General features: G+C 41.9%; 1 protein-coding gene across 5 annotated transcripts in view; it reads right to left on the reverse strand.

Moving 5' to 3' along the window:
* The window catches only part of ERG (ETS transcription factor ERG), a 103060-nt gene that overhangs the window by 54397 nt on the left and 35296 nt on the right, over positions 1-13367 (reverse strand). For 2 of the 5 annotated variants that reach the window (XM_041399833.1, XM_041399831.1), the window contains exon 1: positions 7517-7643. The exons of 2 other annotated variants lie outside the window; for them this stretch is intronic. In XM_041399833.1, the coding sequence (XP_041255767.1) occupies positions 7517-7534 (18 nt within the window). In that variant the 5' untranslated portion in view covers positions 7535-7643. Of the gene's footprint in view, positions 1-6595; positions 6642-7516; positions 7644-13367 lie in introns of those variants that run through there. One more of the 5 variants, XM_041399834.1, reaches the window with a different exon arrangement.

Genomic DNA, 13367 nt, shown 5'->3' on the forward strand with positions numbered 1-13367 from the left:
GGGAATACCTGACGCATGAGGAAAGCTGCTGTGAGTACGCCAAAGATTAACAATAATAAAAATTTATGTGAGCAGATAAGAGTTGACTAAACCACATCTGAGGAACATTGCTTTCAGGACAAAGTGTGCATTTCTCCAGCACCCCTGTGAGCCCAAAGCTAAGGGGCAGCTTCCTAAAGCTTCTTCACCCATGGCCTGGGGAAAGCCACTTGTCATAATCAACCTCCAGCTTGCAGAACCCTCTGTAATATCTGGGGTTTTGGGTCAGGTGCCCACAGGAGCAGCCCTCCTGTCCCACAGCCAGGAAATCTCCAAGGGATGTGTTCACCATGGTGTCTGGAAAGGCCTGTGAATCCAGCCTCAGATTCCCAGCCTCAGTAAACCCAACCAGACTCTCAGATCCCAGATACAGAGCACAACACGAATTTAGCAACCTGAGGAGATAACTGAATGTGGGCCTGCTCATCCCAGATGAAAAGGTGGGATATAAATGAAGATACAACAGCAAAGGACTTCTCAATTCTGCAGGGAAAGGCCAAAATACCCATCTCAGTCACAGTGGCAGAAACCTGGAATGACTCCAGTGGAATCACTGGCAAAACAACACAGAAATTTTGGGCTGAATTCCTGAATAACTTGAGTGAAAGCCTGGCCCCAGTCAAGTCATACTGCTGACTTCATTTTGGCCAATTTCACTCCAGGTTTCATAAATCCTCATTCATCCTGCTGTTCATGTGCCTGAAACAAATTACCCTGAAGTTACAATTAGCAATGGAGGTTTTCTGTCTTTATTTCCTTTCCCTTTGCTCTTTTCTCTTTTCCTTAGCAGAGGTTCAAACACACAGGTTAGTCATGGTTTTACTTCCCAGCACAGTGAAGCAAAATTTCTGTTGCAGTCATTTTGGATTAATATGTAGAGCACAGTGGATTACAAAAAATGGCCATGAATCTCCAAGTTCTCCAGAACATGCTCTGAACTATTTGTTGGAGAAGTCCACCTCAAGTGATACTGAAATATGTATTTTACCTGGAGATGTACAGAAACGAGGAAAGGATTTCAACAAGGAGTTTGAGGGAGGATTGTTTTTCATCTGACAGAATGACAGTGGATTTTGAAGCATCCCGATTCCCAATTATTATAAAATACAGGGGCACTTCTCCCATCACTGCAGAGAAAAATGCTGATATTTCATAGTCCAGGATAACAGCATTGGTTTGAAATTTATTACAGCAAGAGATGCATTGTACTGGGACTTGAGTGTTTAAATAGCATCAGGTAGAGCATTACCTTTATATGAAACAAGAAGGACTCAGATCTTTTCAGTGAATTAGATATTAACAGATAGGAAGTTCCTATTGAAAGCATTTCCTGTATTGGTAGTCCCTGATTTTGGCAGCTTATCTGGGTAGGAAATGAACACAGGAAGTATCTGTCTACAGACCCTTTATCATCAAGGTAATTGCTGTGGCAGCATTTTGCTGTTTATCAAGGTAATAAACAGAGAGTCTAAAAAAAGATGTTTTTCAGCTCTGAAGAATGAGGTTTAAAAAAAACTCCTGCAGTTATGCAAAACCTTCCCCGTAGAATTAACGTTCTGCTCCTTGGTGTAATGAGGGATTTGTCAAACAAAGCATTTCCAGTCTCCTGGGGGGTTTTTCTCCACTTGTGGCACCGTGTCTTGGTCTGCCTGTTAAATCAGGCAGGTAGCTTTAAAGAGTCCTGCCACTTCCCGAAAATTGGGATCCACCCCTTCCTGCAGGTATTTGCATAAAGCCAGTCCCTGTCATCTGCTGGCAGCACACACCTTTGACTAAGCAAGTCAGCTCCTCTCTCAGGGTGACAAGGTCACGCCAGCCTGGTGACACCACTTCCCACCCACGGCTGGAGATCCACACCGCAAACAAACAGCATTGCAAGGGGAACACATCACATCCTAGGCATTCCTTCCACTCAGTACTCCCAAAAGACCATTTCCCTTCTGCACTCTGAGTCCCTCAGCCTAGCCCTTAAAAAAAATCATTGTTACTCATCATTCTTTTTTAACTTTTAATGTTCGATGACATTCTTGTGACAAATAATCGTTCATTCATTTTACTTAGAAACAAGTTTGATAATGATAATTATCAAGAAGAGGTAATTGCTGGTTCAGACACAGTTATTAAAAACCATAGTGAATTTTATTTATTAGCCACTAATATCCCTTTCCTGAAAGAAATGTCCAGTCTTTCTCTGTGCATAGTAAAAATTGGTAACCCAGTGCCTAAAGATGCATTTCAAGGAGAAAGGTAATATTTGCAAGCCAAATCTCACCAGATTTCCTAAAACTTCTCCCTCTGTTCATCATTATAAATTATTTACAGGATTATACAGTCCTTCTAAGGGAGCAGGAATAAATTGAGGGACACAGCACTCTCCAACCTCAGGCAGGTTTGGTTACAACATTTAAAACAACATCTCCAACCACAAAGACACATCCATTCCTTAGGGAAAGGACTGATGCCTTTTTCACATAAGTGCTTCAGAGTTCTCCTATCTTTGTTGATGTTTTCAATGCAAAAATTTCTTCTGTAATACACAAATATATATCATATCTATCTATATCTATATCTATATCTATATCTATATCTGTATCTATATCTGTATCTATGTATATATATATGTATATCAAGGACAGCAGGGTGGCTGTAAAATTATCTATCCAAAGAAATTTATTTTTCAAAGATAGATATGATAAAAATCCCATTGCAGTCAATGAATTAGTTACCCTGACAAGGTTTGGTACTGTGATATTTTCTACTGTATCACCCTTATTTTGCTAAAATTCATAATATGTGATGCAAAACAAAATTTTCTTTTTTTCTTTTTCTTTTTTTTCCTCAATTTTCTAAGTAATTATCTTGGCTTGATTTAGAAACTTGCATTACAAAGGCTACTTCTTCCTGAGTAAACAGCATTACATATTTTTATTGAATTATAAAGGGTCGCTTGGAAAATAAATATCTTTTTTTTGGCATTCATATTTTGCAAAACTGCTTCTGTGTTTATCTTCCAGCAAGTCATTCTCCAAGAGCACTTGTTTCTTTGAACATTATTTCTGAAAGGCCTTTTGTAACACGGGGAACTTGCTGAAAAACATTTTGTTAAGGGATAATGTAGTTCTTGTTCAGGAAAAACAAACAAACCAACAAGCTCAGACAGTCAAACATATGCATTTTCCAGCTGTTGTTCCTTGCCTGGGGACTTAATTCTAGAAAGCAAAATCCTTATATTTCACTTGGTTTTGGCATACGAAGACACAAACCAAATTGAGTTAAATGACTGCTGATTAAAAGCAAAAGAAAACAACACAAAAATCCCCCCAGAATAACTTCTGTTCATTTCTGCCTTGAAATTACACATTTGTATTTGAGTCAGAAATAGTGCTTTACCTGGAAATAATTATAGCTCTGATTCTACTGCCTTTATTGGGATAAAACCTTCATGAAATTGGTGGAAGTTTGGATTGAGGAGTGGAGGATGAGGGTAAGTACTTTAAGGCTCTGTTGCTGTCTCTGGTTCACCAGAGCACTCAGGTGTGTGCTCAGCAAAATTTAAATGTCTAAATGTACAACATCACCAAAGCCAAGGGAAGGATTTACAGGCTTGATAAAGTTAACAAAGTTGAATATGTTAAAAAGTTGAAAAAGTTAAATATGCCATTGCATCAGCTGCTAACTGAGATGATGGGGGGGGGGGGGGGGGGGGGAAGGTAATAATCTTCATAATTGTTCTAATGCAAGGAACAAAAGTACAAATTACTATGTCAGCTCTGCTGGACCCAGTGCAGATGCAATCCTCCAAACAAAGCCTTAAACATTTCCATACGCCAAGAACAGATTTATTTCTTAACTGTCTCCAGCTTTCAGAAGCATTTGAGTGACTACTTGGAGTTACTAAAAGAAAGTGAGAGAAAAGGAATGCTACAGAAACAAAAACGGAGTAAGATTCCTCAAAAAAAATTCATCTTGCCTCCTATATTCTGCTTTAATCAGTGCATCCACACCCTCAAGCCTCAGAAACCACAAAGATTCTCCTGTCCTTTATCAAACACACAGACTTTTTCTCCCTGAAATCACAGATTCCATATGAACATCACTTCAGTACATAATAATGACGAGTGGATGTGAGCATATTTAGGTGTAAGTTAAAAAAAAAAGAAATATCCACAAGTGTAATCAATAAATCTTTATAAAGTCAACTTACTGAAGAGTTTTTCTAAGAATAAGCACAATGGCACTGGCAAGCGAAGAGAGAAACAGAGCAAGGCTTGAACATGGCAAGGAATTAGAATTCTAGTTGTACTTTTCTATTTAATGGGAAAAACCACCAAAATGACCTCCAGGATGACTATTTTTACTGCACCCCAAGGTAACTCTTAAATAATTTTTGCTCCATTCTATTAAAAAAAGGCAAAACACAAACAAAAGACTGATGCCAAATTCTAAAATTGTATTTACAGTAGTTAGTGTGACTAATAAATATAAAAAATTGCCTTTATTTGATAATGTTCAGCTTCAGTGCTCTGCACTGCTGTGCTGCCGCAGAGCTGTCAGACACCACCTGAGCCAGAGGGAAACCTGTCAGCACTGAAATCTTCACTCTGAGGAGACTTTTTCCACTTGAAAAACCACTTTTCATCCTTCAAAATTCCAAAGAAACATAACAGAGAGCTGAGCTGAGTGTGCACCAGGTATTGGGATATGAAATATCAACCCAAAATCCTGCGTTTGGGGAGGCACCTTCTTGCACCACCTTCCTCTCCACAGCCTCTTGCACTGACCTCTCTCCATCCAAGGGAGAGATCCCTGGCCTGGGCAAGGATGGTCCAGTGGGGAAGTCAGGATTAATATTATTTATCCTTGTCAGAGCTTGGGAAAAAGCTGCTGCTGCCACATCCTCCTCCTCCTCCTCCTCTTCAGGACAAACCTCCCACCATGGCACTTTCCCCTTCCCAGGGAAAAAGGAACAGGGGGCAGCACGAGGAGGACACAGGGTGAGGAGAGAGTGAAAACCACACTCAGGATGTCAAACCCAGCACCCAAAAAACTCACTCCCAGCCCCCAAAAACTCACTCCCAGCCCCCAAAATCTCCCGGCAGGGTTTGCCTGCGCAGAGCCCAGCGAGCCCCAGTGAAGGCAGCGGGGTTCCTGCCGAGCCCCAGTGTCCCACGGGTCGGTCTGCAGGGTGGTGAGAGGGAAAGGATGAATCAGACACCCTGACTGGAAGGTCACCTTTGCACGGGTGCAGGTTCCGAGAAGTCTCTGCCCCGTTGTGAACAAATACAGAACCATTCACATCCTAATTCTGAAATTTAGTGGCTCCACAGCTTCCCTAAAGAAGCCAGTGAATTCCCAGATAAGGCTCTCCACCTTCCTCAAGCACCCACGGAGAGCTGGACAATCTACTGCCACCAGACAACCGAAGCTATTTCATTAAATATTTATATGATTAAATATATATATGTGTGTGTAGCAGTTTAGCAAAAGCTAAACAAACACCTGCCTGGCCTTCAAACGGAATGTCTTCATTTCAGAAACCCTTCAGTTAAAAGGCTTCTTTATCCACTCCCCATAGAAGAGGAATTGAGAATCTTTGGACCGTCTCAGCCTCATGTCAGAGCACATTTCCTGCACCTCGAATACAAAGCACCTGTCATTTCTTTCCAGTCATTTCACATTTTGCACTTGCATAAATAAAATTTTAATTCTTGCTACAGCATGTAAGGCCTTCCCAGCAGCCTGGGCAGCAAAATCCTCAACGTTTTGGGTTGCCTGAGACCTCCTACAAGATTCGCATTCCAGATGAGGAGAGAGAATTGTACATTTTACATTTTGCTGAGTACACTGCATTACCAGGCTGCGTAAAACAGTTCTCTAAGTGTAAGGTGGAGATCAAATAATAACAATTAGGTACCATTTAACAATCTTCTAGCCTGTTAAAATTCAGTCAATACGAAACATAAAGGAAATAAATAATAGGAGTTACCTAAAATGCAAACGGCATCCCATCTCGTGGGTGCCATTACTTTTGAAAATATATTTCATATCAATATTCTGATTAATAGAAGCAAACCCATCATTAAAACCTCAGTACAGAGCCCTCCTTTTAGCCAAAACTTGACTCCCTGAAACTCAAGATTTTCATTAAGTGCCTGTCATGTCCTGCGTGCCCTGAAATGCACGGCAAAACCAAAGGGAATTCAGTTTCAGGAGCTACTTAGCATTTAACAGATGCTGGCCAGAAGTGCAGAGGAGAGTCAGATCTATGTCTCTATTGATAGCCCCATGAAAACATCGAAAACATCAGTGACTGCAAAAACAAAAGGTTCATTTGACTTTTTAATCACACTGCCCTCGGGCACTACTGTCAGCTTCCCAAAACCGTAACAAAAAGCATCAAATGATCTCTGAAATGTAAACACTGGAGCAGAATTTACTGAAAAACCCAACTGCAGCCCTACTTATCCAACAGCCAGGCTATTCCATACCCCTCATTACATCTCTGACATAATTAGAAAAGTACAGAAACAGACAATGCCACGAAGAAAACAAATACCTCAGTCCTGAACCCGAGAATACCTTGATCCCAAACCTGATAAAACAACACCGCAGTCCTCCCTGTCCGTGCTCTTTATGTAAAATTAGTTTCACTATCACAAAGCATTTAATTACCGTTACATTCTGCAATTAATCACAGCTATTGCTCTATTGGTAACTGCTGTCCAGACAAACAAAAACCAGACAGACAGATTTATTCAACTTTCTAAGTGACACAGCCCAAAAAAACTCAGCAAAGCCATTCTTAAAAAAAAAAACAAAAAACCCAAAGCCAACAAACCATGCACTGAGATCAAGTTATGCACCAAGAAGAGATTTTTATTGTCCGAAAAATTAAAACAATAAAAAAGAACACGCCTGAGAGATCTTCCCACCACCATTAAAATAACATTCAGAAACGTCCCAAGTTTAAGGTTAAGAGTTTCTAGAAAAACACATAATTAACACCTGCATGAGAGAGAGAAACAAGAGCTGGTGCCTCTCCTTCCCATTTGTGTCCCCATCCGCAAGAGAAACATTTCAAAGTATCCAAAAGTTTAGTGCCCTTAGGAGCCCGGTTTTTCCTTCCAGCGCACACCCTCTCCCCTCATGGCAGTCCACAAACACATCCAAGTTGTCCAAGGGATACCTACAAGAAATTTCAGAAGCTCTCACAAAAGGGCTTCGTCTATGCAATCCACACCACTGAACAGTGAATTTAAAAAACCCAATTTTTTTTCCGAGTTTGAAGTTTTTAAGCCTTGCGGATGGTTGGAGTAGGAAAAAGGAAATTTACTAGGCAGTACAAAGGAAATCTTGTTGTCCTCTATTGTGGCAGTGGGGGTGTTGCCCAATTCTAACTTATCTAGGTTGATAAAGGAAACCAAAGAACATGCCAGTGAGAAAAAAATTCCAACAAAAAAAGGTACCCCCTCCTTACCTTAATAGTGCTTGCCATAATGTGATCAAGGTTATTGATCGCTAATAATTGCTAATAATAATTATTGCTTCGCTCTGACCAGAAAGAAGTTTTGATGAGGTTGTTTAGAGCGGATGAGATTGTGCTAACTCTGGGAAATGAAGTCAGCCAATGGCAGGAAGAGGTTTCTATTGGTCCTGGCCACCGCAGCTCGAAGAAACAGGATATTTGGGAGTGAAGAGATAAGAGTCCTAAAACAATGTTGTTTTTCTTGATGATATGTGACTGATTTTTTTTTTTTAATTTTGTTGTTTTTTTGTTGTTTTTTCAAACAAAAAAGTCAATTGCCCGTGGCCGCCTGGGCAGGTGTGATCTGATGTGCAGTAAGTGTGACAGGCCACTTCGAGGCAGGATGCAGATGTCAGATGAAATGGGCCAAATTCAGCAGTGGTTTGATGCAGGCTGTTCACTGGGGAATTGCTGATCCAGGGCCAAAGCCAGGCTGGGTATAAATGGGTGTAACTCCAAATATGTTAATGAGGTCTGGCCCTGCTTACACCACCTCTATATTTGTCCATTAACCTCATTCCTGCATTCCTGAGCTATTGACGCTTTCCAGCCTATCTGATTTAGCACTTTTTTTCCTTAGAGAAGAAGCAGATAGGTTGGGGACAATAATTTCTTTTTGATGTCTCTCTCTTACTGAGGAGAGGAAGTCACAAAATGACACAAAACTTCAAAAGCAGATGCCTGAATGCCACAAACAGTCTTAAATCTTCCATGTTCTTCCCTTAATTCGCAGCTCTATCCACGAATGGAAATGAGATGGTTTCACTGGCAGTTCCCTTCCGGGTTAGAATGTGATGGCCATTTTTTATTCAGTGTTATATTTTTATTTGTCCTTCTGGAGCAATTGACAGTCATGGGGCACCCCAGAATTCCCAGCTGTGCAAACAAAATACTGTCCCTGTCACAGGCCTTTGTGTAAAAGACCTGAACATTAAAAAAAAAAAAAAAAAAGGCAGAGAGTGCTTCCACAGTACCAGCCAGGGTATTCCACTGAGGATCCAGTGCTGGCACAACCCTTTCACACTTAGGAGCCTCACAGTTTTCTATGTTTTCATAAAAGATACAATTCCTGGTGTCAGGAGATTCTGAGATTTCAGCCTGAAGACAAAAGCTTGGAAATACAACCCACAAAAACGGAAGGGAAAATTAAAACGAGTCAGAATTCATTTATTTTTAAAAAAACAATTTCAAAAAGCTGGTCCTGCTCTAACAGGTTTATAATTTCTCATTGCTCCCTATGACAACACCCAACCATGGACAGGTTGCCTGGAAGATAATTCCAGCGGTAGTAAGGTCCTGCCCTCTGACCAGGGACTCTGGTACGATAAAAAGAACAAGAAATAGTGAATGGCTCATTGCAGCATTATTTAGTGGAAGCAGATGACCTCACCCTCTCCCAACGCCGCCTTCTCCTGCTCCTTAGGAAAAAGCAAAAAAGGAAATGGGAGCGTTGTTCTGTGGCTGGTGATGACTGCTGGCATTCAACACACAATTTTTCCGCACAAAGACAGCAGAAAGTCCCAGTTCACTTTTCCCCTCCTATCCTGACCCAAGAAAGGTGAAATGCATTTTTCCAGAGGTGCACACTGAGTCCCTCACTCATTTGTCCTGCTCCATCTCCCCCAAAGCAGGGCAGAGCAAGGCTCATCCACCCTCCCCTGCTCGTGGGAATGACCCTGCCAGATCCAGGAAATTCCCATTTCCAGGTGTCCCACGAGGACCTCAGAGCTGGAAACCCCTGAATGCAGCAGTGACAAACAGAATCACTGAGGTGGGAAAGAGCTCCAAGATGGTCAAATCCAATCTTTGGGACTCAGGATCAACTCCCTGCACAAGATCAGCTCAGTTTTAGAGTTCACTTTAAGTATTCTTCCACTGAAAATATTATTTTCGTGGCTTCAGAGCATTGTGGAGTCAGCACTGCTATACAATATTTTATATTCTCCATTAGTTGGTTCATGTAGAAATGCAGTGTTGCACTGCTGAATGTGCTCTTGCAGTCTACATCCACCAAATTACAGTGCTCCTGCAGAGTAGGTAACTTTCCTATTTTCATTATGAACAGTATGAAAAGAAAGCAATTTATAGTAATTGTATTTCATGGGGATGTTGATTTCCTCCCTTTTCATCTCCAAACAATGAGCAAGACAGCCAAAAGATTAGAACCTTTCTCTTGAAATTTCAAAGCATTGTATAATGTTTCAGTTGGGTGACTTCCACTCCAGTTAAGCCCCTGATATTTTGGTTTTTCCTCCAATATATAGAGAGGTTGCAAGTATCAGTTCCAGCTCCCCAGTGGAGAGGATCTAACTAATTCATTCACAAGCAGTTTTTAGTAATGATTCTTCTCCATCCCACCTCCATATACACAAACCTCCTCTTGGTTTACACAAGGATTTTGGAAGCATAAGGAGCACTGCTGAGCTCTATTATTATTATATAAGTTTTACAGAGCCCAAAGCCCAGTAAGGATTTTGCCATTTTAAGCTGGCATACATTCTGTGCCAAAGAATCCAGTGAAGTTTATTTGACTTTCAAACTAATACCCACAGGCAGATTTCTGAGTGCTTACGCTGAGGCTGATCCAATTGCAAGCAGAGCTTTGGTACTGTGAGGCAAGGAAAATATTGGGTTATCAAATCACCATCATCCAGTTGCAAAAGAAAAAGAGTACAAACACTTATACTATTTTTCTCTTTTCTGATTTTGTTAAGGTTAAATAGAAACAAAAAATGCTTTTCTTTTGTTAGGCAACTCTGTTATTGTCTGAAACGACGGTCTGTCTACTATTTTTCTCTTTTCTGATTTTTTTAAGGTTAAATAGAAAGAAAAAAATGCTTTTCTTTTGTTAGGCAACTCTGTTATTGTCTGAAACGACGGTCTGTGAGTTTGAAAAACTTGTTCAACAAACAGAATAAAAACAGGAAAAAAATCCACACAAGTCACCTAATGCTCCCCTCTAATTTCTCTCTGAAGCTTGTCACCCTAATTTGTCCTGGCTCCTTTCAGCTGGAATATTCTCCTACCTTCAGCCTGCATCTGGGAACTACAGAGCAGCAAAACTGCCCAGCATGTGTTAACACTGAACATGTGCTTAAGTCTTGTGATCAAAGCAGGGCAGTTGCACATGCTTCTGAGTTACAGCTGTGCTTAAACTCTTTCCTGAACACCCTTAAACTCTGCTTGAAGTGCTTTCTACCTTTAGGACTCAGCAGTTCCCTTTTTAGAGAAGATCTTCACAAACTAGACATGAAGGACCCAATCTATGCTGATCTAAGCCTGCTTAAAACAACAGGGCCTGGACAGACCTGAAGATTTGGTTTGATAATGAAAAAAAAACCCCAATCAGACTGAGTCCTAAATGAAGAAGATGAAATTCCAAATGGAAAAGTTGTTTTGCTTATTGCATCTTTTCTGGGATGCACTAGAAATATGCTCAGTATGCGAGTACTCACCTGAACACCAAAAATGCATTTTGCATGGGTTCAGCTGAGAGTGACTTGTCACAGGGGCATGGAGTGACAGGACACAGGGAATGGCTTCAAACTGAAAGCAGGTTTAGATGGGATACTGGGCAGGAATTGTTCCTGGCAGGGTGGGCAGGCCGTGGGACAGGGTACCCAGAGCAGCTGTGGCTGCCCCTGGATCCCTGGCAGTGCCCAAGGCCAGGTTGGACATTGGGGCTGGAGCAGCCTGGGACAGTGGAAGGTGTCCCTGCCCAAAGCAGAGGGTTGGAATCAGAAGATCTTTACGATCCCTTTCCAATCCAAACCATTCCAGAATTCCATGAAATATGGAGGAAATACATTACAATACTCCCTATGTAAATAGATCTGTAATCTTTCTTGTGTGGGAGGTAAAGCAAGAACTCTGTTCTGGGCTGAACAAGAGATTAGAGACACACTCTGCTATGGTAATAAGGTGACTTTCATCCCTTGAACGGTACAAAAATTTTTGGGTAAATTGTTGGAAAACTGGAGATACCTTCATCTTTCTGTTGTGCTTGGTATGGATACATACAGTGTCTGCAGATGTGGGTATTAAAAGAAAAGACAGCAGAGAAAAGAAGTGAGTTTTGTTCTTCTTACCAACCCTCCAGGTAAAAAGGAGACTCTCCTCTAGAAAGAAGCAGGCTACAAATCAAAAAACTGGAGCCCAGTAAAAGAATCTGCACTGCAGTTTTTAGAAACAGATTTTAAGAAGTCCGAGCAAATTACGGCTACTTCATGGCACATGAAGACACATTTGTAAAGGTCTCAATCCTCTCAGAAGAATTCAGCATTTTGCCTAAATGCAGCTCCCAACATCAGTTTGGCCATGCCCAGTTTGCTGTGAGAGGGTCAAGTACGCTCTTACCAAGCCCTTCAGCTGGATTGTCTCCCTTTAATTCCCAGTTTTCCACGGGCTCTGATGGAAATATCGGTGAATCTGCTCACAGAGGGGTAGAATCTCCCCTCAGCACAAAGAAAAGTCTCACAATCAGGGTTTTAACAGTGAAAGTGCCCTGGAGAAAAATGAATTCCAGTATGGGGCTGCAGGATCAGCAGCTCTGGGGTGATGGGCTCTGCTCCCCAGACCCCCTGGTCCCTTGACCCTGGGAATGCTGTGCCCTTGGGGCTGCTGCAGGGAGCTCTTCTTTCCATGCCTGGGTGGCTTTGATGCAGCACCAGGTCTGAGGGACCAGGATAAACTCCATCCTGCGAAAAAGGGGATCCAGCTCTGTCTGGGAGGGGCTCACACGCACTGACCCATGGCTGGAAACGTGGAGGTCAGCTCCAGGAGTCTGGCACTTGCATTCCCCAAAATCCAAACACCACGTGGAGGTCAGCAGCCCATAAAGGCATGTAATTAAAATAATTATCCCTACGGGGGTGACACAACTTGCATCCCACAAAAAGCATCTTGTCCTCCAGCACTGCTTCCAAGCTTTTGTGCCTCTAAATTCCCTCCCTGCCAGCACAGAGGAGGAGCAGGGAATGTCCCCATGCCTTTCCCTGTTCCCTGCCCTGTGGGCAGCCCTGTGGTCACTAGATGGTGCTCCCTGCCCCTGGAAAGGAACTTCCTCCACTCCAGGAAACGAACAGCTCGTTCCCAAGTCAGCACTGATGTCTTGCAGTAAAGAGAATACTTTAAAAAGATTTTTTTCCTGCTGCACTGGCACCCTCCATCACTCTGCACCCTTCACTCAGGGCTGGTTGTCCTTAGTGCATTCCCACTTTTGCTTCCCTTCAGGTGCTCCAAACCATGTGGACCATCAATCCCTTCATGACTTTTCCCCATCCCCACCTTCCTTCCTCTCACAATGAATTCACTCACTGGCAAAACTCAAAACACGAGAGAGAACCTGGTTTGGAGACACCTTTTTTATTTAACATTACTTCATGAAATAATAGCACTCAAGAATGGGTTGTTTTCCCATGGAAAAAGCTTTACAGAAAAGAAACACTGGAAGTTTTCAGAGTGAAAATCAAAGTACTTCATTTACCAGCTCCTCATCTGTGACCCAAGCTACCTAAGATTTTACCAGCCAAAATATTTTTGGTGGCTACAGCACTGTTTGCCCGTGTTTTCTGGAGACCAGCTTTAGTGGCTACATGAAACAAACACCACAGAGCTGGGAAAGGAAGCAGAAGCTCTGTTTAGATGACACTGGAAGTGTTTTCAACAATCAATTCATAACACTCACTGCAGATAGGGATCTGAATTCCTCTCTGCTGAAGTGGGATTCACTTCATCAGACTTGAAGGGTTTTAAATGCAGTTGTCAGAACTACCTACCCTAAATCTACAAGATTTCTGCAATT

Source organism: Onychostruthus taczanowskii, unplaced genomic scaffold (genome assembly GCF_017590055.1).
Source record: "Onychostruthus taczanowskii isolate IOZ18803 unplaced genomic scaffold, ASM1759005v1 scaffold17, whole genome shotgun sequence".
Classification (NCBI taxonomy): Eukaryota; Metazoa; Chordata; class Aves; order Passeriformes; family Passeridae; genus Onychostruthus; species Onychostruthus taczanowskii.